Consider the following 26,634-nt stretch of genomic DNA (forward strand, 5'->3'; position numbering starts at 1 on the left):
ACATATATATATATATATATGAGATAAAAAGATGCGTTGAAAATTATGATGCAAGCAAATAAAATTTTTTTTTTTCAAATCAAGGTTATCTAAACACACAAAATGATTTCTTGAGTGTTCAATTAACCTAGACTTTTGACCAAAAAAAAAAAAGGGTTTGACCTAGACAGTTTCTTTGAAAATTCGAAAGTTAGCCCCCGAATTTGTATCACTATATACTAATCCCCTACATTCTGCTTCATAAAATGGTAGCTTTTGCATCACTGTTGAATTTTACTATTCAATGACAAATTTGAAAACGTTTTTGCTTCAAAGAAAATAATAGAAACAGCTGTTTCAATGGCCACCAGATAAAAGGGTCAGTAGCCGCGTCATATACAGGAGAAAAGTAGTTTATATATATATATATAACCAAGTTGACCAATCAATCAGACCTCGATGGGAGCATATCATTTTTTGAAGATATGTGCAATAAATAATTAAATATACATAACCCTGTCATGGATGTCTTATTTTAAGGGATGCCATCCCCTGGTGGCTATTTCTTAATATCGTTAGTTGTGCTTGGACGTCAGAAGCAAGTAAATTAGTCCATGTTGAATAGTATAAATAGTTTTGTTTATGGATATAATCTTGAGGTTGCTTGGGTATGGTTGAATTTGACCACAAATTGAGAAAAATTATGCCACTAAGAGTTTAGCAGTGCTATTTTTTTTTTTTTTTTTTTTTTTACGGAGTGGGTATTCGGACCTTTGATCCGACTAATTCCACTCTGACCCGGGAGAGGAGGCCCCACTCCACTCCGAGCACGGTAGCAAGGGGCTCGAATTCTGGTTGTCCAGGTAAGTCTATCATACCCTAACGAGGGGGAGCTGACCGCTCGATCTAACCCTTAGGAGCTCAATCACAAGAGTTTAATAGTACTAGACAAGTGAGTATTATTAAACTCTTAGTAGTTCAAATACACAACATTGACAAGTCCTTGTTTCGTGCTACAATAAATGATTTACTAGATGTGTCTTGTTTCCAAACTCACTTTTCAACTTTGGTTTTTTTTTTTTTTTTTTTTTTTTTTTGCCATATGGTCCCCTATAAACACAGTTCTTGAAAACGTGAATTGTATGGAAGGAGTGATATACTTCTTGGTTCCGGATTATTCAAAGTTGTTGCCTATAAATACCAAGCGAAACCCTCTTCCCTCAAATCATAACTTAATTGCGATAGAAGAAGTACTCAAAAACTGATAAAACTCTCTTCTAGTTTTATCCATCAAACTGCTCGATCTCTTGTTCGTTTTGTCTTGGAAAAACTCTTTGCATTCTTCAAAAATGTTTCAGAAGATTGTGGACGCATTGTCGGGCAACAACAAAAAGATCAAAGGAACTGTGGTTCTGATGAAAAAGAATGTCCTGGATTTGAATGACTTCAATGCTTCATTTCTTGATGGAATTCATGAGTTACTGGGGCAAAAAGTTTCTCTGCAGCTCATCAGTGCTGTTAATGTTGATCAAGGTACGAGATGACTTAAGCTTGTTTTGCAATTGCATCCGTGCATTTTCTTGAGTCTTGAACACCATGACAATTTACAATACCATGGAAGTTATAACATCTTCAGTTCTTGAATGAAAATATCATCAGCAGAACTTTTTTAGTATTGCAAAAACTTGAAAAAAGTCAAGCTTCCGGCCAACATATTTGCATTAAAGTGAAGATCCAACCACCTTTTAATTAATTAGTAGTTTAATGACTAGTGATCTTGTTTAACTTAGAAAAGATCCTTAGAATTGAATATTTCAACTAAGGCAACAGTAGGCTTTCATTACGACCATGACACATTTACCCGCATACTCTTCCAGTCAACATCTTAATCATTCATGATCAATTATTTCAGCTACCAAAAATTTTCACTAATGTCATACTAGCATGTGTTCTGGAATTTGGAGACCACCAACAACTGAATTTGAGAATGAATTTAATGCATTTTTCTTGGTACATGTACCTTCTCACGGGTTACAATTTATGTTAAAGGAGGTCAAAATTACATGTAAGGTGTGGTGAAATTTTGCAGGAACACTGAAAGGGAAACTTGGAAAGGCAGCATATTTGGAAGATTGGATCACTACAAACACTTTTCTAGCAGCTGGTGAAACAGCAGCTGATATCACATTTGATTGGGATGAAGACCAAGGAATTCCAGGAGCTTTTATTATAAAAAATAATCATCCAACTCAATTCTACCTTAAGACATTGACACTTGAAGAAGTTCCTGGACATGGCCGAGTTCACTTTGTCTGCAATTCTTGGGTTTATCCAGCTGCAAAGTACAAAAAAGATCGCGTATTCTTCTCGAATCAGGTAACTGCTTGCAAACTTTTATCATTCAATACCAGTACCAAGTGTGTATCCTTCATCATTTTCACATAGAATCACATAATTCTGCTATCACTAAAAAGGGCAAAAGTAGTAGAAAGCTCAGTCCATGTTGTACTTGTTTCAGGCATATCTTCCGAGTGATACACCAGAACCACTGCGCCAATACAGAGCAGAAGAATTGGTGAACCTGAGAGGAGATGGAACTGGAGAACTCAAGGAATGGGATAGGGTCTATGACTATGCTTATTACAATGATCTGGGAGATCCAGACAAAGGTAAGGAATACGCTCGCCAGAATCTTGGAGGATCCCAAGAGTTTCCTTATCCTCGAAGAGGAAGAACGGGCAGACCACCATCAAAGACAGGTTAGAGCATTTGCACTATGAATCTGCTATTAGGTATTAATGATAGTAAAACCAAAGCTTAGGACGCAGGTCTATACTACAAATCAAATCCTGAATTAAGAGCTTTATCAAGTATATTCTTTTCCATTTCTTTCAATCACATGTTTTACTCATGACAGATCCCACCGTCGAGAGCAGGCTGCCACTGCTTACCAGCTTAGACATTTATGTCCCAAGGGATGAAAGATTTGGACACTTGAAGATGTCAGATTTCCTTGGTTATGGACTGAAATCAGTCGCTCAGATCCTTTACCCTGCATTGAAGAGCCTTTTTGACAGCACCCCTAACGAATTTGACAGCCTTGAAGATGTGCTTAAATTGTATGAAGGTGGAATTAAGCTACCAAAAGGTCCTCTGCTCCAAAGCATTACTGACAACATCCCCTTTGAGTTGCTTAAAGAAATACTTCGAACTGATGGTGAGGCTATCCTGAAATTCCCAACCCCGCAGATTATCCAAGGTAGCCTATCATCCACAACTTCCTCTTATCTGTTTTCCATCTGTCCGAAATGTATTGATGATTTTATAAGGATGTTTTATATACATATATATCTTGGAACAGAGGACAAATCTGCATGGAGGACAGATGAAGAATTTGGAAGAGAAATGCTTGCTGGACTGAACCCCGTCATTATTAGCCTCCTCCAGGTATCTACTTGTCAAGAAAATAGATACTATAAAAACTTGAAAGTAGAAGATGATCTATACATCCTTCTATTTCTTTCATTTGGTCCATGATCTTAGTATAGATCCCTCAAATGTTTCGCAAGCATAATGTTTCAACTCTTTTCCCTGCAGGAGTTTCCTCCAAAAAGCAAGCTCGATCCTAAAGTCTACGGCAGCCAAGATAGTACCATAACCAAAGAACAAATAGAGGATAAGCTGGACGGATTGACAGTTGATCAGGTAACAAATGAAACAATATGTTTCTCTAGACAAACGTGTGATTTACATAGTGCTTCCTTAAGAGTGGCATACGCTATTCAGCGACTCATACAGTTCATGTATAAAAATTCTTGAACAGGCACTCAAGGCGAATCAGCTATTCATATTGAATCACCATGACACACTTATGCCGTATGTGAGGCGTATAAATACAACAAGTACGAAGCTCTACGCCTCAAGGACTCTGCTCTTTTTGCAAAAAGATGGAACCTTGAAGCCTTTAGCTATTGAGCTAAGTTTGCCCCACCCAGATGATGATAAACTTGGTGCTGTCAGTAAAGTATACCTACCTTCCGAACAAGGTGTAGAAGGTGCACTTTGGCAGTTGGCAAAAGCTTATGTTGCAGTTAATGACTCTGGCGTTCATCAGCTCATTAGCCACTGGTAAAGAAAAATGACATATATGGCGACACTTTAGATTTAGATTATCACAAAGAACTGGTTTTCTGAGAAGTATATGATATTGATGCAGGTTAAATACGCATGCTGTCATTGAACCATTTGTCATTGCAACGAATAGGCAGCTAAGCGTGCTTCATCCTATTCATAAGCTACTACAACCTCACTACCGTGACACCATGACTATCAACGCTTTGGCTCGCCAAATCCTGATTAGTGCAGGAGGAATTCTTGAGAGTACTGTTTTCCCTGGAAAATTTGCGATGGAAATGTCAGCAGTTATTTACCAAAACTGGGTATTTCCTGAGCAAGCACTTCCAGCTGATCTCGTCAAGCGGTGAGTGTGATTCCATTTTCTTATCAAATTGCACTTTTTGGGTCCAGATTATCCATCGCAAAGCTGTAACAACTTGTACTGGAAAATTTGGACAAAACAAATTATGAGTTGTCAATGATGAATCTTGCTCACATGGCTTCGTAATATTTTGATTCGACAGAGGAATTGCAGTTGAGGACTCCAGTGCCCCACATGGACTGCGTCTATTAATTCCAGATTATCCTTTTGCTGTTGACGGGCTTGAGATTTGGTTCGCCATCAAAACATGGGTGGAGGAGTATTGCAACCTCTACTACAAAACAGATGAATCGATCCAGAAAGATAGTGAACTTCAGGCCTGGTGGAAGGAACTCAGAGAAGAGGGACACGGTGACTTGAAAGATAAGCCCTGGTGGCCTAAAATGCAGACTCGCGAGGAGCTGATAGAATCTTGCACTACCATAATCTGGGTAGCTTCCGCCCTTCATGCATCAGTCAACTTCGGGCAGTACCCTTATGCTGGTTATCTCCCAAACCGCCCAACCGTAAGCCGAAGATTCATGCCTGAGCCTGGAAGTCCCGAGTATGAAGAACTCAAGACAAACCCTGATAAGGCTTTCCTGAAAACAATCACTGCCCAGTTGCAGACATTGCTCGGTGTTTCCCTGATAGAAATTTTGTCAAGGCATGCTTCAGATGAAGTTTATCTTGGCCAAAGAGACACTCCTGAGTGGACCATAGATGGAAATGCTCTGGAAGCATTTAAAAAGTTTGGAAGTAAGCTGGCTGAAATTGAGGGCCGCATTATACAGTCAAACACCGACCCTAAATACCGAAACAGGACTGGACCAGTGAAGCTGCCGTACACGTTGCTATTTCCCACCGGTGACCCCGGTTTAACTGGCAAAGGAATTCCCAATAGTGTGTCAATCTGAGCAATTTCTGGGATGATTTGATCGGGGATCAAAGCACGTTCACAAAACTTCCATCTATGCTCTGGTCCTTGTGAGCATATTACTACCCAAATAAATAGTGATCTTAAGCGAATGTAATGTCGTTTTAAATAAATCTACAAGTGTGTGAGGGTTGTATGATAATGTTCCATCAGTTTCAGATCATCATCATCATCATTTCTCTGTTGTAATGAGATCTCTTGAAGGAAGAAGTTCGTAAAAGCGATAATCATGTGCAGAATTATATACTTGCGCTGTTTTCAGACGAAGCTTGCCATTTAGTATTTTATAAGATCCTCTCTAGTTATAGTGAATTAATATGCCTTTTCCTTTGACATTCCTAGCCACATTACTCACCTAACTGTATATCATGTTGCCATCAAGTTCTCCACTGCATTATGATTGGATTAAATGCGAGACAACAAAAGATTTTCAGATATGTTTCTAGAGGTCCATACCCCAATAAATATAATTACTCAAGAGTCTTCCTTGTTTGGATTGTAATTTTTAAAAAAAAAATTTTTAATATTTTTCGTGAACACGTTTCTTAATTTTTATTTTATCTCACATATATCAAATTGTTACAATACATTTGTTTTTAACAAAAACTTCAAAAAATAGCAATTCAAACGAGCTCGGTACAAATAAAATTCGTGTTAGTACTTACAAAAGACAAATTAGAAAGTGAAAATTATCCCTAAGCTAGTAGCTGTAGAATATACCAATTACAACAAAGTATTCTTTCCCCTTTTGAATTTCTAGCGTTTTAGAAAGACAAATCAAAAAATTAAAAAAAAATCATATCACACAGCAATTGGGATATTCTTTTTTAATTTTCTTTAAAAAAAAACGTATATCCCGCAATTGAGATATTCTTTTTAATTTTATTTTAAAAATAAGATAGGAGAATATCTCTTGGTGATTAACATTTTTTACTTTTTGGTTCCTGTCTTATTGGAGAGGTCCACGGTCCACGGTCCACCCAATCTTCCCTACATCTTTCAATTACAAATATTACATTGTCATGAAGACTAATTGGTAGAGTTGGATTTCTTTTAGTGTCACTTTCACCTTCTTATTCATTTTCCTTCACATGGAAAAACTATGTGATAGGAAGCAAACTTAGTACTTTTCTTCAATTACTATGAAAAAAGAGTATATAATTCCCATCTAGAAACAAAAATGAATCCGTGCAATCAAGTACGTTCAATTTTCCATTTCCTTTCTAATTATGATAAAATCAATAAAACTGATATTTGATTTTTTTTCCCTTTATTCTCGTACATCTATAGATCAGAAAAGAAACTTCTTTTTCATAATTTGACCAGAAAGGCAAATAATGAATAATAGTAATGTAAGTAATCACTAAAATAGTGTTTCGGCTAATTTTAATCTAACTTGTGTATAACTTTGCCGTTTGGAAAAAATCACTAAAACAGTCCAATTATCAAAAGTCAAAATTATCCTTAAAAAAAGAAAGGGAAAGTCGAAATTGCTGAAAAGGTCAAAATTATGATATTATCCCAAGTTAGTACTAGGATATATATTTTTTGTTAATCGTCAACATCTATTTTTCTCCAACTCTAACCTATTCTAAGGAGTGATCCAATTGGATCAAGGGAAATCGACGAAAACTGAACCATCATCGAATCATACGAGTGCGTAAGAGATGATCCAATTGGGCCAAGAGAAATTGACGAAAACTGAATCACTATCGAACCATTTTGGTGCACTACACAACTATATGGATTTGGAGAAGCCACATTAATGGCAAAGTAATGGAAAGTAATATTTGAATCTTTGATCTTCTACCCCACAAAAAACTAGCATTGTTTAATAACTCAATTCAACATTTAAACTTAATGGATTTAAATTTTAATATATTCAGATCGTTTAATGACTAAAAATTGAACATTTGAATTAATTATGTGGCCCTAGGCAAAACTTGTTCAAATTAAGTAATAAGCTATTTACTTATCACTAAATGTAATATGTACTCAAATGTATTATATTTAATTTTTAACAATTCAATAGTTTAATAGATTCAAACTTCAAATTTTAAATTTCACACTTCAGTTTTTGGACTTCAATTTTATCAAATGTACAATTACCAGTTGATTTAGTATAAGGAGAAATTGGCCAAAGTCCAATTATCAAAAGTCAATTATCTTTAAAAAAAGGAAAAATGGTCAATTTAGTCCCTAAATTTTTTCTACTGTCAATTTGATCCTTATTTAATTTTTTTTGGCCAATTTAATCCCTATACTTATTTATCAGTTTCAATTGAGGAACCCCGCGCCGGTGACACCTTGTAATTTCGATCAAGTTTCTAATTGAGCACTTAAACAGGGGTATTTCGAGTATTTCTGATGGTAATTCCGAGACCCCATCGACTCCCTCTCCACCCTTGACCAGCTCCGCCTCCTCAACCTCCACGACAACCACCTGAACGGCACCCTCAGCCCTCTCACCCACTGCCTCAACCTCAAGCTCCTCTATCTCTCCAGCAACGACATCTCCGGCGAAACCCCATTGGAACTCCCATCAATAGAAAGAAAAAGCCCAAAAAGAAAAATATTAATATTCGGTAATTTCCCTCATGCTTTTGCCGCGACGCATCCGCTGCTGCTTTTTGCCTTGCCGGTCTTTTAGCCTAAAGTGAGAGGACATGTAAAAACGGAAAATGTTGAAAATAATCAGAAGATGAATGCTCGTTTCTTGCAAAGATCACTTTCCAGTTTTGAAACAACAAGCAGGTGCTCACATTTTATCACGACCAAATAGCATCCCAGTTTGAAACAATCGAGGTTCTCTCAAAAAAAAAAAAATTTTTGCTTTCCTTTTCTTTTCTTTGTCGTCCCCCCCCCCATTTTTTTTTGTTTTTAAGCAATCTTTTCATTTCCTATTTTGTAGTAAGTTGTTTCTCCGGTTGAGTCAAATTTAAAATCTCATTGGTTTAGCAGAGAAGGCACGTCTTTTCATCACAAGGAATATTGGAGCTAATTCCCTTTTTTATTGCAGCCTTTGCAAATTTTTTTTAAAATAAAATGCAGGCTGCCGGGCTGACTTGCCAATTTAAACAAACAATGAATTGATTTAAATCAACAAGAAAGTTTAAACAAAGATGCAAGACCCCGAAAGAAAAAGAAAAAAAAAAACGGAAGTCCACAAAACAACTGGCTAATATAAGTGCATAAGCACAGGTCATACCAACGAGGCCAGAACGCCTGTCACTGCAACTAACTTCAAGCATTTGCTCCTTGCTTTTCTAAACCAGGTATATTAGAAGTTAATTAGACAGCGACCAAATGCTTCTGCAATATGCCACACCTACCAAATTAGTCGCTAAACTAAGTTAAAAGTGCTTGATAGCTTCCTTCCTGGTAGCCTATTGTTGCGGGAGGTACTCGAGGGATGGCAGCTCACTTGCTGGGAAGAGGAGGAGTAGTGAGTTTGTTTGGATAAGAGTTTATTTGGATGATTTATTTGAGATATTTACTGTAGCACTTTTTGTGATGTGATGTATGTGAGATAAAAAGGTGATTGGGAAGATAAAAAGGTGATTGGGATTTGTGAAAACAAATTTTGCAAACCAAATTTGGCTTGCCCAAACAAACTCAGTTATTCTGGTGGTGAGAGGAGGGTTTATGCCAATAATGGAAGTTTGATTGAAATTACAAGGTGAAATAACTGAAATATCCAAAATACCCTTAATGCCAACAATGGTTTATCTTCATCAGTGAAGTACTTGAAATACCTCTGCTTAAGTGTTCAATTAGAAACTTGATCGAAATTACAAGGTGGCGTCGTCGCGGCGTTCTTCAATTGGAACCGATAAGAAAGTATATGGATTAAGTTGGTCAAAAAAATTAAGTAGGGATCAAATTGACAGTAAAAAAAGTTTGGGGACTAAATTGGCTATTTTCCCAAAAAAAAAATGAAAAAGTCAAATTTTCTGAAAAAGACCCCAAGCTTTCGGGCTAATTGATCCGAATATTGATGAAAAAAAAACCCTTCAGACACTTGCGGGTCTGACAGTAGTCCGGTATAAGTATATGGGTGCCGGGCTGACACAGCCCGGCACCTGACACCAAAAAAAATTTTTTTTTTTTAAAGACACATGGGTGCCGGGCTGTGTCAGAAAAAGTTGGCTGCCAGGCACTCTCTGCCCGGCAGCCAGTCAAATAGTAAAAAAAAAATTTCGAAGGGCCTCAATGCAATTCAGACAAAGTGGCTCAACTGCAAAAGCTGGCTGCCGGGCACTCTCTGCCCGGCAGCCAGTCAAAGTGTTTAAAAAAACATTCGGCAGGCTATATTTAGGGTTTAGGGTTTTGGGGTTTAGGTTTCAGAAATGCATTCTTTTTTAGGGTTTGGGGTTTGGGGTTTAGGTTTCAGAAAATATTTATTTGTTAAAATTTATCATTTGTTTGTCATTTGTTTTGTCATTTAATTTGTTTTAACAAATGATGAAACGTGCATCATATATAAAAGAAAATGTAGTGAAATAGAAAATTTTAGTTTGCGTATATAGTAACTTTAGTTGTAAATAGTATTAGGTATTATAATCGGTTATAATCAGGTATTATGATTAAAATAACAAATAAAGGTGATTACCAATATAAAGAACTCACATTAATTTTTAAAAAACTTCTTGCCATTTCTTCTTGTCTTTCTTGCATATTAAATCAAATATTTGAATCATACAATTTGTTTATCTTACATTTATTTTTTCATCTTACATTTATGTTTATCTTACAGTGATTTTTTATTGCATAATTTCAAATAATTATAAAATCTTTATTTCAATTAAAACTTAATAGACAACTACTTCAAATGCCAAAAAAAATAAATGCTTACATATTATTCAATCGACTTAACGATATATAGTTACTTATAATATAATAGAATATTTAATTAATTATTTTAATTTACCAAATATAAGTATTGAACATTAAATAATGAATAAATTTTTAAACGGCCTTTTATTATAATTTTAATATACATAATATTTTTCATCCATGCATAATTTAATTTTTTGAGTGTCCAATATACTTCTTTATGCATCTCCGCATCTGCTTTGCTTCTGCTTATTGCGCGCAAGAAAGTGAAATTTTCACCATAGAAATGTAATCAATGTTTAATTTTTACCTCTACTTTAATTCCGTGGATTGAAGAATATTGTCAGAAATGCATTCTTCTGCCGCATTTTTTTTTTAAAACAAGCCGGCAGCCAGCTTTTCACACAGGTAGAAGCCAAACGCATGGCTAATCTAACCACTTCTTCTTCATAAAGCGCTATAGCTTTGAAGGTCGTTTCATAGCTTGCCAAATGTTCTAGTGCTCTAACAGCTACCCTTTGCTCTAACCTGGGTCATCTTTCCTCCAAGAAGCTCCAATAATGGTGGTATAATTCCCCAGCATCAACAGCTTTGACAGCATACTCGGCATTGTTTATCGTGTAGGAACTAATAATATGGCTAATCTACTCGGCATTCATCTTATAAACAGTATGTGGCCCATTTTTTTTTTAAAACAAGCCTGCAAAAGGGGCAAATCTGAAGCAAAAAAGTGTGAAAAATTCACGGGAGCTACATTGTCTGAATTGCATTGAAGCCTGCCGAATATTTTTTTAATATTAATTATGCAATTCAGTTGAGCCACTTTGTCTGAATTGCATTGAGGCCCTTCGAAATTTTTTTTTTACTATTTGACTGGCTGCCGGGCAGAGAGTGCCCGGCAGCCAACTTTTTCTGACTTTGCCAGGTGCCGGGCTGTGTCAGCCCGGCACCCATGTGTCTTTAAAAAAAAAAAAAATTTTTTTTGGTGTCAGGTGCCGGGCTGTGTCAGCCCGGCACCCATATATTTATACCGGACTCCTGTCAGAACCGCAAGTGTCTGAAGGGTTTTTTTTTCATCAATATTCGGATCAATTAGCCAAGCTTTCGAGGGAAGTTTCTCAAACGTCTTCACTGAAAATTCCACTATATAAATTAAAAACCACGCAACGGCATAAAAGACTGAAGAGCGGAAACAATTTAATCCAAGGAAAAAAGAAAATGCAAATGGGGGATTCTCCTGAGTCGGATTCGAAGATTTTCAGTGTCCGAATTGTGTCGATTGACTACTACATGGCCCCGCCAATTGCCGGAATCGACATTTCCTATAGCAGTTTTCAAGGTAATATTCTAGTAGCTTTCTAGTGTGTGTGTTTTCTTGTTTAATTCTAGGGCTTGGAATTGTGTAATTCATTTGGGAGGTCAATTCGTAAATTTCTCGGGGGAAGTGAATAGCTTATTCATGGAGTATTTCCAATCCTGAGGTTTTGATAGTTTCTTTTTTTCTGGGGTAGCTAATGAGGTTTTGAAAGTTTCGGAATAGTAGGCAGTATCTGCAAAATTTTTTATAATTTTGTTTCCTCCATCTTTGAACTGTTTGGGTTTTAAATGTTTGATTGAATAAAACTGGTATAACTTGAAATGTATAATCTTGAAGTTACCAAGCTACGCTGGAGTTTATCATCAAATTCTTTTTCTAAAAAAAATTTAATTTTTTTAATTCCCCCCACAGTGGTTTGTTTAAAATCTGGGATAGATACGCTTTGCACCCAAAATGTTAAGCCTTTGAAAATCAAGGAGTATAACGTCTGAATCATATAGAAATGTACAACAAATGTTATAAAGTAAAGATAATTGTTTCGTTTGTTTGAAATGTTTCTTCTTTTTAAGAGATTTTTGCACAATTTTGAAAGTATGAAATTGGGCTTCGTGGAATTGATTTTTGCATAATTTCAAAGCTTGAAATTGGGCTTCCTGAATTGATTTGGTGCATTATGCATATTGCGTGATTCGTATAACGTGCAATTAAGTTGAGATGTTATACAGGTGGAAAAGTAAATGAGGTTCCAGTTATAAGAATATATGGGTCAACTCCGGCTGGTCAGAAGACTTGCTTGCACGTGCATAGAGTAAGATGATTTCTACTGTTGAGGTTACAAATGCTTTTTGATTCTAAAAGTTCTTTGCTTAAAAAGAATAAGGCAATTTTCTTCATTTTAAGTAGTTTAAATTTGTTTAGCTGAATGTAGAAGAATCATGTTAGTTTGAGTAGTGTCTGTTTTCAGTTTGTAGAAGTGTTTATTTTACTATGTTAGCTCTAGAGTGGAGCATTGCCCTTTGTTTAGCATGAATGAGTATATTGGCTATGGTTGACGGCTATTTTGTAATTTGGAAGACTTTCTGGATATAGTGCCAGAGTTCTAGTCATCGGAATTAGGTTTGTTTTGCATGAATTCTTTATGTTGAGAAAATTTGGTTTAGAAACAAGAGATCTTAGATTGATGAACTCAACAGTCAGATTGGTAGTTATTTTTGTCAGGTTTTCCACCTATCCATGTCAAGCAAAATGCAGTTGTGTTGCATGTATCTCGTACTAGGATGTTTCGAATATAGAAGAATTTGGGAGGGTTTTAATTCATGGAACCATTCCTTGTAAGTGCTTATTGGGCACCATGTTATGTTGCCATGTTCTGGTAATTTCAACTGTCGCACAGTTTTTGATGTCAGTACCACTTTGTTAATTATGATTGTAGGTTATAATGCTTCAGTTCTGTTTCTGTTTTCCTCTAATTCACAACAACTATGTTACTTTTTTGTGTCCACTTTCTGTCATGCAGGCTTTGCCTTACCTTTACGTCCCATATTCAGATGTATCACTTCAACTAGACGAAGAAGGTAGTATTCACTTTAGCAGCTGGTATCTTCACATGGATAATATCAATTGACTTTTATTGTTTGACTATCTATTTTACTGGAAATTATGTGACAACTAACAGGAATTGTTCAACTAATTGCTTTAAAAACTCATAATTTAGGGCTTGCGTGCTGTTCAATTTTTGCTCCTTTGAGCTCTTTCAACTTTTTTTTTTTGGGTCTTGCTGTACATTCACTGTCATTGATGTTATGATCTGTACAATCTCTGAATGCTATATTCGAAGTTACAACAATTAGCATCAATATGTACAGTTGATTCTTTACTTGCATCCATAAGTCTCTTGTACTATCTTTTCTTTATTCCCTGCAACTATAAACTTTAGTGATTTCCTTGGTTTAATACCAAATATCATTCTGGGTAGAATTCATTAGTATAGTTATTCTTGATTCCTTAGGATATTGTCCTCATTATGTTTCATTGGTGGTGATCAACTGAGAATGAGCCAGGTTGTGGGGTTGATTGTCAGTCAATGTAGCTTTAGGCTTTTGACATTTGTAATTTAAACTTTAATGTTTATTTTAGCAGGTTGTTTAGCTGATAATCTCTCAGTTTAGCTGTACTGCATTTGAAGTTTTAACTTAAAACTATTCTATTTGTTCTTCATTTGCTTTTTTTTTTTTCCGGTCTAGACAGTGCTTCTACAAATGCCATCTCTCTTGCAATTGAGAAGGCCTTGAAGGTTTGTCATTTTTTAAGTGGATTATATCCTGACTTGATGATAGGTAATACTTGCTGACATCATGAATGTGTATTGTGTCAAATTCCTGCAGCTCAAAGGCAATGCTGGCTTGAAACGGCAGCATGTCCATGGTTGTAGTCTAGTTCGAGCAAAGAAGTTATACGGCTTTCATTCTTCAGAGGAGTTATTTGTGAAGATTTATCTGTATCCTTATCTCAAAAATATTATTTAAAAGTGCACTGTTTGTTCTATGGTGGTTGACTTATTTTTGCTGATCTGTATCTCTCTGATTATTGTTAGTGGTTTTGAAATGTTCTTTTATTTCATAGCTTACCCTGTAATGATATGTTCATACTGTTATTCTTATAATTGCTTTTATCATCTTTTGCTCCTTTGGAAAGTCTATGATTTGGAGTTAACTCAGGATCACCTTGACAGAAGTTTTAGGTACTATCCACAGGATGTATCTCGGGCTGCCACTCTTCTTCTGGTATGCATTGTTGGCCATGGAACTATGAGTTTAGATAATCGCTTGACATCATTTTTATTTTAATTGAACTATGTAAGTCATTGTCTTGAATCCTTTTAGAAATTGGTTTATTCGACAGTCTGCTTATCTCTTCAAAATATGCATTAGGCTATCATGCAGTTTTTGGAGAATTTTTTCCTACATTTATGATTATGTAAATTGGATGGTGGTGGATCTTCTGTTGAAGCAGCATAAAGGTGCATGCTTAGGCTTATATTTGATACAATTAATGTGGAAGTGGACCGCTTTAGAATTTCATATGGTTTTTAGGTTCTTGTTTCTTATCATCATTAGATTGAGAAATCACTATTTCAGGTATTTCCTGCATTGCAAGGTATAAATTTAAGCAATCATTCAGGTATAGGTCGACTGAATTTTTTTTTTTTTGGTTAGTGCATCATAAATTTTGAATCTTTCCTTGTGAGTTATAGGGGACAGATTGGTTGTTTGTAATACACAACTAATTATGGAATTTTATTGCTCTTTGTCCCATATGAAAAGCACATGTTTCTTGTACAATGACGTGCTGACATGTTGATAAGTTGTCCTAGTTTTTGCTATTTAAGAGAAGAATATATTTATATATCAAGATGCTAATCTGTGCACCTTTGTGTATATATGTATGTGAATGGTATGTGTGTGAAATGTGCTTATATTTGAGAGTGTTTGTTTTTTTGAATATGTATGTACATATATATTTTCTTGTACGTCATTATTGCCTATATGATTGGATTAAATTTGATGCAGGGAGGTGCTGTTTTGGATAGGATTGTGCAGCCTCATGAATCACACATTCCATTTCTTCTCCAGTTTTTGGCAAGTACTTTCTTCTGCCAATCAAGTGTTTTAGGCTGTCCTGATTTAGTGATTTTGTCAGTGTGTAATTTCCTAGAATTAATGGAATGTCAATCTGTATTTGCACTAATTTTTATCTTGACCTCCATCGCCCTTTCTGTAGTCCTGGTAAATCTTTTTGTAACTGCCTGTTTAATTTGTCTTTTGGTCTGTTTCATGGCTTGCATGTCTCCATTGTCATTCAGTAAGGCATTTTTCTGTTGTTATTTACCTGTTATAATTTGTTTGCCTCACACATATCCTTGTGAAAGTGCAACACTTTATTGAGGTTTCCAACACTCTTCTTTCTAGAGTAGTTTGATGGTGTCTTCATGTCATATTCATCTAATTTTGGTGTATATTCCTGTTATTTCTCACTGTCTGTGTTCCCCTCTTTTGAGCGCTAATTTCATACATTTCTGGAAAATCAGTCTGCAGCTTAACTCATGTTGATTTAGCTTTAAATATGTAAACATGCTTTTGAATACTACTATACAAGGAAGTGGTTCAACTTAGTGATTCCTAAACTTACTGTACCTACTATTTTTCTTTTGTCGTCCAATGAACCTTGATGTCTATTATTTTGTGCAAAAATTCTTAGATTGATTACAATTTGTATGGGATGGGTCATCTGCATGTCTCAAAAATTAAGTTCCGGCATCCTGTACCTGAAGTTTTCTCTCCCAAGAAAGCTGCTCACACTTTCCTACAGAGAGATCTGGCAGACAAGGCTACTGGCATTGCTGCAAATAAAAAGGTTTCTCATTTCATTCTCAAGCTTTATAAAAGTGAATATGTACAATGCTTAGATACTTTCTTCTGCTATTAATACATCTCATTAGGTAGATTCAGGTGCAGACCCTTCTTTAGCTTCACCAATTTGGACGTCTTCTACAATTCCAGATGATTGGACTTGGCAATCTTACAGCCAGTCTGATTCCTTGGTTGATCAAAATCTATTGTCAGTTAAACGGCAAAGTATGTCTGAACTGGAGGGAGATGCTGTTGTGGAAGGTCGGTGGATTCTGTAGTACAAAAAGTCTGCATTACTTTGTCTGATCAGTTAATTCAAGTAAATGTTTTGTTCAACGTTTTCAGATATTCTCAATCAGCTGTTTATATCGTATACATCCCTCTCACAGACACGTACAGATGTGAAAATGGTTCAGTCCTTAATACCTATTTGGGAGGTTTGTTTCCATGCCATATGTGATGTTGAATGCATACTCTTTATCCTCTTGGCACATTTATGAGTTATTTTCTTATTCTAGGAGTTCGAAAGGAATGGAGAGCAGGGGCCTGCAGTTCCACCTGATCCAGGGAAACCACTTCCAGAAGATGTCTTGAGGATACTTTCAGACGGGCTTGAGCTGGAAAAAGGACTTGCTGATCTGAGTAGAGGAGAATATTCATCTTTCAGCCAGGACTTAATTAAATCTTTGACTGACAAAGGAACTTTGGTAGACAAAGTCAACTTTTTAGTTGATCCAGATGAAGCATTAAAATGCTTGGAAGATGGAAATTTGCCCTCTCAAACTGATGATGGTGAAAACTATGGTAAAGGGCACAATGGGCATATGAAGCAGTTGTCTGCTGATCAATTACAAGATTCTAACCTTGTTGGGCCATCAAAACTGAAGGTAATCTTGTTTTCTACTCATATTACCTTGTACCATCGGGAGAAATTTATTAGCAGCCAAAACCACTTTTGTTTTCTAAATCTGAGTGTGTGAGTTAGTGCATTACACGAGTTGTTCAGTCATAGTTGGAAGTAAGGTTCACAGCCTGCTTTCAAGAGGTAATAGCATTGAGTCTACCACTGGAATTTGACAAAGAGTGGCTTGCAGATTTATAATTCTTAAGAGTTGTGAAGTATAGTTAACTTTTTGCTTTATCTCTAGAATTAGCGGGATGTAAATCCCTGAGGCTTGAGGTAATGACTGCATCATGATGGCAAATTTCTCCCATGCTGAATGAAGTTGTTTAAGGTTTCAACTATGGTTCATTTTTCTCGTCCTCATTTGTCAATTTTCCTTTTCAAAATTGCTTTTAGCATCCTTAATATAGAATTTATTTGATGTCATATTGTCATAATTTTTTTACCATGAACAGTTCTCTTGTTTTTTATGCAAAAGCTGTTCTAGGCCTCTGTTTACAAGTTTCTATTTCACATCTAATGTTGTACCAAGGTCTGATACAAGGTGATTTCATATTTGTGGAGGATTACAAAAGTTAGATGAAGTCGATTTACTCAGTTTGCTGCATAATTAGACCGAACTTTTCCATGTATGTGCTATGGGTATATGTACTTAGGTCTCGGTTTATCCAATTCTGTATGTTTATGATTTCATTTTGTTGGTAACAGCTTTGGTCTGCAAATTGCTTACTTTGCCTTCTTTGTTGCTATTTTGAAATTTATGGTAATTATTATTTTGTTAGGCTTCAGATCAGGATGCTTTGGGGCTTTTGAAGTGGCTTGCATCTTCTCAAGCTGCAGAAGAAATAAATTCTGATGATGAACTTGCTCACCAGACCATCCTGAGTTCCTTTTTACCAACATCAACAGTTGATAAGGCATTGGAGAAAGCAAGCACAGATTTCGAGAATCAGTCACAGCAAGAGTGTCAGGACATTCTTGATTCTGTTGAAGATGCAGTTGCAACTGAAGACTCAGATGATAAGGCTTCTAATTCTAATCATAATGTTTTATTCCAGACTTTACGTAATGAAGTAATTCCTCAAGTTGATGGCTCTCCTGATGATCCCAACTCAGTTCCATTTGGTGATAAGTCATCTTCAGAACCAAATTATGTAACTGAGACTTCGCAACTTGCTGGTTTAAGGCTTACTGAACGCAAAAGAAAAAGACCTCAGTGGGGCTTTTTACCTGTTTCTTCAAATCGAAACATTCATAATGGTATTTCTCTCCCCGACAATTCTGATATGACTGGTAGATATGATAGTGATTTAAAAGTCAGTGTTGGAACTTCTTTTCATGAAAAAATTGTGGCAGACAAATGCCCAAATTGTATACAGGGTGATGCGCATGGACTTAATAACTGTACAGAGTCCTCTAGTGAATTAATTGGATGCTCCATGAGGGATTTAATGAGAAAAAAACGAAGCCATCGCAGTGAGCTATCTGAATGTAGAGCTCCTCAGGTTATAAAGGTTATTAGTGACAAGGAACAGAAAGAAGAGATTTTCGTTTCCAAGAAACTGACAAATGACGAAGAATGCAATAGATCTCAGATTTCCTACTCACCCAGATCTGCAGTTACAGATAAATTAGGAGAATTATGTGAGTGTCCTGCATTGGCAGAGTTCGCTAAGGTGAACACTGATGGATCTGATCTTTTTGTGCATGGTAGGTAACCTCTTTCCTCTTGATGTGATGCATCTTGTCAGATTGTATATCAGTAGTTGGACAAGTATGTTCTTCTATATGGCTTGATGCTGATAGTGACTCAGCAGAATTTGCAGGTCTCTGCACAAGGGGGATGAGTTGTTCCTCTAGGTTGCCTGGGGAACCTAAAAAAGATAGCCCACTTAAGGAGGCTATCAGTTCATGCTGCCAATCCTCCAACCATGTCGGATGTCAAATCTTTGAGAAAAATTATTCGATGTTAGACTCTGGTTTGAAGAGCAAGGTTTCCATGCATGAGATCCCTGAAATGGCAAATGACAGCAAAAAGGACACAGGGGTGTCAACTACAGTGAATCTATTGCAGACTGAGCCCCAGATTAACAGACATGTAAAATCCAGGGGATGTTACAGTTCAAGATTGTCTGCTAGTAGCATGATAGCACACCCTGTGGAACTAATTGGTTTAACTTTGTGTCAGAAACCCCCAGTGATAGAGTGGACTGATGAACCTGATGGAGATTCTGCATTGTCACCTTCTATTTCTCAGGACCCTCATGAGCTGGTGGAAAAGGAGGAAGGAATATCTTTTCTGGCTGAAGTTGCAGATGACGTTCTTCCTTTCTTCATAAATGACAACCGAGAAGAAAAAGAACTTCGAAACCTAAACTGCCAGGAAGCAGGATATAGTTATCATCAAGATTCAATCATCGGTGTCCCTGTTCACTATCAGAATGATGGCTCCTATCTATATATGTTGACTCCTGTTCAGTCACCGCCATCAGAGGAAAATGTCAAGAGATGGCTTTCTTTAGATGGCCGAAATACTTCAAGAGAAAAGGCAGCAAATGCATCAGTTCTGTCTATATCACCTAAGCATTTGTCTGATGATCTCATGGATTCACGGCGTCCTTTATGCCCTGCTTCTAATCTGTCTTCTCTGGATTCTGAGGCAAGGTCTGAGTCCAACCTTCATCAGTTGAATCACCATAACCAGGAAAACTTCAATGGACAAGTAGAGGCTCATAATGATGAGGTGAGAACAATCCAGAAGGATGCATACAAAATTTTGATGTCTAAGCCATCAGCTCTTTTTTCACAAGAACACTCTCAGTTATCTGGTCCTGATGTGAAATCAAAGTTGACTCCTTTAAGTCAGATGGGTTTTCGGGATCCAGCTAGCGTTGGTGGGAGGCAGCAGCTAACAATTGTGAGTATTGAGGTTCAAGCAGGATGTAGGGGAGATTTAAGGCCTGATCCTAGGTTTGATGCTATTGATATTATAACTCTTGTTTTTCAAGATGATGATGATGCAATGGTTGATTGTTTCATGCTTTTGCGGTCCAATACAGTTACAACTGAAACAAATCTAGATGGAATACCTGATTGCAAGGTTTTGCTTTTCCCTGAAGAGAAGCAAGTATTTAGCCATTTCACAAAGATTATGTCTATCTTTGATCCAGACATATTAATTGGCTGGGATGTTCAAGGGGGTTCCCTTGGTTTTCTTGCTGAAAGGGCTGCTTATCTTGGCATTGGTTTGCTAAATAACATATCTCGAACACCATCTTCTAGAGGTCTCAATACTACTGAGGAAGATATGCCAGATGATACGTCTCTTAAGGTGGCTACTGCTGATCCTGTGCCTTTAGATGGTGCTATCGTTGAAGATGAATGGGGCCGAACTCATGCCAGCGGTGTCCATGTTGGTGGTCGAATTGTTCTTAATGTTTGGCGATTAATGCGAGGAGAAGTTAAGCTTAGGATGTACACAATTGAGGCTGTTGCTGAAACTGTATTGAGGAAGAAAGTTCCATATATTCCTTGCATGGTGTTGGCAAAATGGTTTTCAAGTGGTCCTGGTCGTGCAAGATATCGCTGTATGGAGTATTTGTTAGTGAAAACTAAGTTGAACCTTGATATCATGAATCAACTTGATATGATAAACAGGACGTCAGAACTTGCTCGAGTCTTTGGTATTGACTTCTTTTCTGTTCTCTCTAGAGGTTCACAGTATCGAGTTGAATCAATGTTTCTTAGACTGGCACATACACAAAATTATGTTGCTATTTCTCCTGGAAATCTACAGGTTGCTTATCAGCCTGCAATGGAGTGTCTTCCTCTTGTGATGGAACCAGAGTCTGGCTTTTATGCAGACCCAGTTGTTGTTTTGGATTTTCAGTCTCTTTATCCATCAATGATAATTGCATATAACCTCTGCTTTTCTACATGCCTTGGAAAAATCACATCTTCAATGGCAAATATTCTTGGTGTCAGTTCTTATTCACCAGATATGAAGGTTTTGCAGAATTTGAAGCATGAAATACTGCTTACTCCAAATGGTGTTATGTATGTACCTTCAAAGTTTCGTAAAGGAGTACTGCCCCGCTTACTGGAAGAAATATTATCAACTAGAATTATGGTAAAAAAAGCAATGAAGAAATTAGCTCCATCACAGCAGGTGCTACACCGTATATATGATGCCAGGCAACTTGCCCTAAAGTTAATAGCAAACGTGACGTATGGCTACACAGCTGCTGGATTTAGTGGTCGCATGCCCTGTGCAGAGCTAGCAGACAGTATTGTGCAATGTGGTCGTAGAACACTAGAGGCTGCTATTTCCTTTGTGAGCAATCATAACAAGTGGAAAGCAAAAGTTGTATATGGTGACACTGATAGGTAGAAGTTTGATATTTATTTTATTCTATCTTTCAATCTTTTTATTTTTTATATATCTGAGGACGTCCGTTGAATAGATCTTTTGGCACTTAAAGTTGCAAGTCTTCAGATAGCAACGTGCTTATCATAATATGTTTCACGGTTTAAAAGTATTGCTGACCAAATGGTTTTTTGACTAGTGCAGCATGTTTGTTCTCCTTAAGGGACGTTCTCGTAGGGAAGCTTTCCACATTGGTAATGAGATTGTGTCAGCAATAAGTGCAATGAATCCAAATCCTGTTGTGCTAAAGATGGAAAAGGTCTATCAACCTTGCTTCCTCCTTACTAAGAAAAGGTATGTTGGCTACAGCTATGAGAGTCCTGACCAAAGTAAGCCAAAGTTTGATGCAAAAGGTATTGAGACAGTAAGGAGAGATACATGTGACGCTGTATCCAAGACAATGGAGCAGTCACTGAGACTTTATTTCGAACAACAAGATATTGATAAGGTAACCTATGTTTCTGGAAATCTTTGGTTATTTACCAGAATTTTGATACTTTTATTGGAAATTGAATAAATATTGCAGGTTTTGTTGGGGATTAAATTAGACAATTTGCCTTCTGAGAAATTGGCTTTAAAGTTAATCTTATAGACATTGAAGAGAAATTGACTGCTTTCTTCTGCTTTCTCTGTTTCCTTCTTCTCATGGTGCTGTTTTTCCTTACCTTCTCAAATTCCTTCTGCTCAGCCTCTCCTCTTCAGGTCTTCCAACCAAAAACCCCATTTAATTTTTATGCAAAAGCACCAAGGTGCCACACTGGTAGTACTACTAGTATTGCGATCTTCCATTTCCTCAGCCCTCGTCTCTTCTTGTCAATTTTAATTTTCCCTCTTCTTCTTCTGCTACTACTGTTGTTTCTTGGCATTGTCTTACTCCTGACGATTATGATGAGGATGTGAAGGGCTTATATTTCTGTTACCACTTCACTTTGGATTTGAGGGCAGTGGGCCCACAATACCTAAATTATTCTGCCTGCTCTCTACATTAGCATCTTTATCTATCTCAATTTCAGGCTGCCGGAATTTGGCCAACACAGCAAATGAAAGAGCGCATTATGCTGGTGGTAGTTTGAAAGACAGCAAATTATTAAGATTGAGATGTGGCAGAAGCGGAGTTCACATGTGTGCTTTTGCTTCTGCTGTTTGACTTCATTTTTCTGTCTCTTATGTGCATAGATAATTTATGGAGAGGGAGGAGGAGTTTGAGAAGAAAAAGAATATTAGTAGCACAAGAAGCAGAAAGAAACAGATAAAGAAGAAGAAGTCAATTTCTTCGAGATCTACTAAGTCGATTTTTCACGAGCTGATCCAATATCATATCTTTAATTCCAATAATGATATAAATCATATTTGGGTAAATAACCCACGCTTCTCTCTTTGCCTAACAACATATCAAAAGTTTCCTAGATGAGAATGTCTCAGCTCAGCTGACTGATGTATATATGTGCTTGACCATTTAAGTTTTGAACTAAACTAGGGTAGTGCTTGTTGAGAATAAACGCTTCCTCTGGCGCATTACAGGTAGAAGTGTTATTACATTGGCTTACCCATTTTAATTTTCTATGGTGTGACCCTCTAGCTTTTATGGTTGGCAATCGGCATATCATGACCTGTCAATTCCATTCCATTAAAAAATGTAGTTATTTTTTGTTTTCAAATTGATCAATAGGAAATGGATTATACATGATTTGCCCTAATAAGATGTTCCTGGTACACTTGCAATGGTGTTTATGTGAATTCTTACTATGAGAAATTTAGACTTCCTTGACTTGAAGATTTCACCTTTTATTTTTGGAATTTATTAGTAATCTGTTACTTTTGTATTATCTGTTCATCATAGGTTAATGCATACCTACTGCGTCAATGGACACGGATCATATCTGGCAGAGTCTCTCTTCAAGATTTTGTTTTTGCAAAAGAGGTCCGGTTAGGCACTTACAGTTCACGGGCGTCATCACTTCCCCCATCAGCAATTGTAGCCACTAAAGCCATGAGGGCTGACCCGAGGGCAGAACCACGCTATGCAGAGCGAGTTCCTTATGTGGTGGTTCATGGCGAACCTGGTGCACGACTGGTAGATTTGGTTGTGGATCCAATGGAACTTCTTGCGCTTGATTCTCATTACAGATTAAATGAGGTCTATTATATTAGGAAACAGATCATTCCAGCTTTACAGCGAGTTTTTGGGCTCGTTGGAGCTGACTTGAACCGATGGTTCTCTGATATGCCGCGTCCTGAAAGGGAAGCTGTTGGTAAACGTCATTTTTATGCTCCAAATCAACATCGAACTAGAATTGACTTTTACTACCTATCACGACACTGTATCCTCTGTGGTGCACTAGTACAAGCATCAAGCTATCTCTGTCATAACTGTTCTAAGAGTGAGGCAACTGTTGCAACAGCTTTGATAGGAAGAACTGCAAAACTGGAAAAGGATATCCAACATCTTGCTGCTGTAAGTATTAAAATTAAGTTTCATCTGCTACTGATTTATGGTTATGAGAGTGGCAAATGGTGCTTGAGGATCAGCGAATGTTTCAAGGAATCCAAGGATCTCCTTTTATTCTATGTGACACTGAGATCTGTTTTTAGTTTTACTGATTGTGCTTGCGTTGTGTCTTCTCGATCCTCGCTTCATCAATCGCTCTCTCTCTCTTTGCATTTAACCTGGACCTGCATGTTTTCTTCTAGCCTACGCATCTGGTGATTGTTACTTGCTGTACATCAAGTACACACACACGCAAAGACAATCACAGGCATATGTGTATATTTCCCTTGTAGCTACAAGTTTCTAACCAGACTGACTACGTACTTTGGTTTTGCTTGTAGATTTGCCGGCATTGTGGCGGTGGGGACTGGCTTTTAGAAAGCGGGGTGAAATGCACCTCTCTCGCATGCTCTATTTTCTATGAGAGAAGGAAAGTTCAGAAAGAACTGAAGTCTGTCGCTGCTGCTGCTACAGAACTTGGTTTATACCCAACTTGCACGGCTGAATGGTTTTAAAAAAAATATACATCTGCTGCCTCGATACATCACCTGTGAATATGTTTGTATATTTGTGTACATATGCTCCATAAGTTATTGTTTTTGCTTTCCCCATCTGTAGCGCGAAGAGATGCCTATTGCCTCGCATCCTTCGCTTGATTAGTCTGTTGTAAAAGTTACCGTCCCGTAAGGCTGTGACCATTGTTTCTTGGTCTAGCTCATAGCCTTGTACTGTTGTAAATTATTCAAACAATTGGACGTCTGCAACTGCCAACATATATGATCTCTTTCATCTACCATCTGACGCAATGATGTTGATATTTCTTTAGCATTTTTGGATCTTGTGCATTAGAACTAGGATAAAATCCACCTTATGGACCAAAATTCTTCCAAGTACGGGCAAGGATGTTGTCTTGCTGATGCCTAGAACTTTTAAGCATAACAGTGACAATAATACTAATACATTTAGGTTGCATAACGGTTTCCAGTTGACCCCAAATATCCAGATTTGAGCCATGCGGCCAATCAGTATGCAGATGGTAGTGAACTTCTTACTGGCATCAAATCAGTCAACTGACTACTCGACTTGGGCTGATAAATGGTTTTGGATTTTGATGTACTGTCTTAACAAAGTGATACTTCTATGCGCTACCATGCTTGCGAAACGCGAGCAAAAGAATTTTTTTTTTTTTTTTTCCAAGATGGCAACTTTCATTTCTTCAACAAAACGTATTACAAAGACACAGGCAACTGCCTCACCAAATCTGGTTGAGCAGTCTCAAGCAGCCAGACTGAGAAGTTCTGCTTCCATTCAGTTACATTTGTCAAGTTTATAGCAATTTTTCCTGATTTATGGCTAACATAGTTGTTCTCCCTCCTAGTCCTAGTAAAGGAGATGCAACATTCATCAAATTCATATTTTAACCTTCTAATATCCTTTATCACAATAGCAATGATCAAATCATCTTCCTCGCCATTCACCTTGTCTACCACTTGCTTGCAATCTGATTCAAATTCTACTTTCTTCCATCCTTGTTGGTTAGCTATTATCATTGCAGCTCTGAGTGCTAATGCCTCTTCAAGTTTTGCACTAGAGTAGCTTGTTCTGATGATAAAATCTTCTTAGATGACAAAATCTTCTTGTTCTGAAATCACTTGTCAAGGTTTAACTCTCAATGTTACTATTCTATTTCTAGCACTCAATTTTCCTGTTTGTGAATGATAAATTCGTTTTTTTTTTCCAACAAAACACATGTTAATGTTCAACTCTCATTGTCGCTAATGTCATACTAATTTTTCCCTTACAAAATAGTAGTAAATTAATACACTCATTAACTATTATTAGAATAATTTATACTCAAATCAAATGTAGGACTGTCAATAGAACCGGATCTGAGTCGGTCCCAAACAAGATTGATTAACCTTATGTTTAATAGTGCAACGGATCTTCTGTCCCAATCTTTGTACCACTTTCTATCCCACTTTTTATTATATTACTATTTTTCCTTTATAAATATCATATTTTAGTTTTTTTTGTTTGTTTCCTTAAAATCCAATATTTATTAACTGAGTCAAAAATAAATACAACAGTCTCAAAAAAGTATATATATATATATATATATATAATAGAAAATCAAAAAATAGAACAAAAAATTCATAAAAGAATTCTCATTTTTTACACATTTTGATTTTTTGAGTTTGTTAAATTTTGTGTATTACTCAATTAATAGTTATTGAATTTTAAGAAAATAAAAAAGGACTAAAATATGATGTTTATGGAGGAGAAATAGCAATACAATAGAATGTGTAGGATAGAAGATCCATTGCAATTTCATAGTGGAGTGTAGAATTTAAACCTCATTATTAGACCTATTTTTATCGTGAGTCGAGTCTCAATTTTGCTTAGTTCAAACTCAATTAATGCCTAGCCCAAGTATACTGGTATAAAATTTCATTGTACATGTTATAGCATAAAATTTTGAAAGTTTACATATAAAATTTGTAATAATTCATAATTATTAGAATATATTAGATATAATTATTATTTATTTATGAGTTTGCGTTGATCCCCATTTGTGCCTGAAACTCTTATTGAAGTGTGAGTTGAATTTGAATATTCTAATTTAGATTTGAGTACAAAAGTTCAAAAATAAAAAAAAATCTTCTATTTTTTGAATCGTGTTCTTGTCAAAACCTAAAATATGGAGTCAAATTGATAACCCTAATCAAATGAGAGTCAAGTTAAATCCACTTAAATACTAAAGCATTACTTGATAAAAAGAAAAACCGCCAACGACGAGTTTGGCACGAGTTTGGCTGGCAACCACACACAGTAGCATCCCGTAGGTCACCAGTTTAAGTCT

General features: G+C 36.6%; 2 protein-coding genes across 10 annotated transcripts; both read left to right on the plus strand.

Annotated features, from left to right (window-relative positions):
* Positions 1–1,196: 1,196 nt before the first annotated feature.
* On the plus strand, positions 1,197–5,656 carry LOC113727628 (probable linoleate 9S-lipoxygenase 5). The gene is made up of 9 exons (XM_027251892.2): positions 1,197–1,512; positions 2,069–2,355; positions 2,498–2,738; positions 2,897–3,238; positions 3,341–3,426; positions 3,577–3,684; positions 3,803–4,107; positions 4,196–4,459; positions 4,620–5,656. Exons 1-9 carry the CDS (start codon positions 1,329–1,331, stop codon positions 5,371–5,373), a joined length of 2,571 nt encoding a protein of 856 aa, XP_027107693.1. The 5' UTR covers positions 1,197–1,328; the 3' UTR covers positions 5,374–5,656.
* A 5,634-nt stretch (positions 5,657–11,290) lies between these two features.
* On the plus strand, positions 11,291–24,567 carry LOC113727629 (DNA polymerase zeta catalytic subunit). 9 transcript variants are annotated; one of them, XM_072076288.1, is made up of 17 exons: positions 11,297–11,568; positions 12,273–12,355; positions 13,064–13,121; positions 13,791–13,840; positions 13,932–14,044; positions 14,288–14,330; positions 15,117–15,185; positions 15,805–15,960; positions 16,046–16,217; positions 16,302–16,393; positions 16,475–16,843; positions 17,643–18,120; positions 18,217–18,570; positions 18,678–21,246; positions 21,431–21,734; positions 23,127–23,741; positions 24,116–24,567. In XM_072076288.1, exons 1-17 carry the CDS (start codon positions 11,448–11,450, stop codon positions 24,287–24,289), a joined length of 5,820 nt encoding a protein of 1,939 aa, XP_071932389.1. In that variant the 5' UTR covers positions 11,297–11,447; the 3' UTR covers positions 24,290–24,567. The 9 variants fall into 9 exon arrangements, with proteins under 9 accessions (XP_027107695.1, XP_027107694.1, XP_071932389.1 ...); XM_027251894.2 differs by having other exon boundaries at positions 11,291–11,568; positions 17,643–18,570; positions 18,687–21,246; XM_027251893.2 differs by having other exon boundaries at positions 11,295–11,568; positions 17,643–18,570.
* The last annotated feature ends 2,067 nt before the right edge of the window (positions 24,568–26,634 follow it).

The sequence above is a fragment of the Coffea arabica genome, chromosome 2c (genome assembly GCF_036785885.1).
Source record: "Coffea arabica cultivar ET-39 chromosome 2c, Coffea Arabica ET-39 HiFi, whole genome shotgun sequence".
NCBI classification, from domain to species: Eukaryota; Viridiplantae; Streptophyta; class Magnoliopsida; order Gentianales; family Rubiaceae; genus Coffea; species Coffea arabica.

Excerpts from the sequence above, each read along its gene's own strand:
- LOC113727628 (XM_027251892.2), top strand. The coding sequence starts at position 1,329 with ATGTTTCAGAAGATTGTGGACGCATTGTCGGGCAACAACAAAAAGATC. Across the intron at positions 3,239-3,340 it reads AACCCCGCAGATTATCCAAG|AGGACAAATCTGCATGGAGG; the intron begins GTAGCCTATCAT and ends ATCTTGGAACAG. Across the intron at positions 4,460-4,619 it reads CCAGCTGATCTCGTCAAGCG|AGGAATTGCAGTTGAGGACT; the intron begins GTGAGTGTGATT and ends TTGATTCGACAG.
- LOC113727629 (XM_027251893.2), top strand. The coding sequence starts at position 11,448 with ATGCAAATGGGGGATTCTCCTGAGTCGGATTCGAAGATTTTCAGTGTC. Across the intron at positions 12,356-13,063 it reads CTTGCTTGCACGTGCATAGA|GCTTTGCCTTACCTTTACGT; the intron begins GTAAGATGATTT and ends TCTGTCATGCAG. Across the intron at positions 21,247-21,430 it reads GTATATGGTGACACTGATAG|CATGTTTGTTCTCCTTAAGG; the intron begins GTAGAAGTTTGA and ends TGACTAGTGCAG.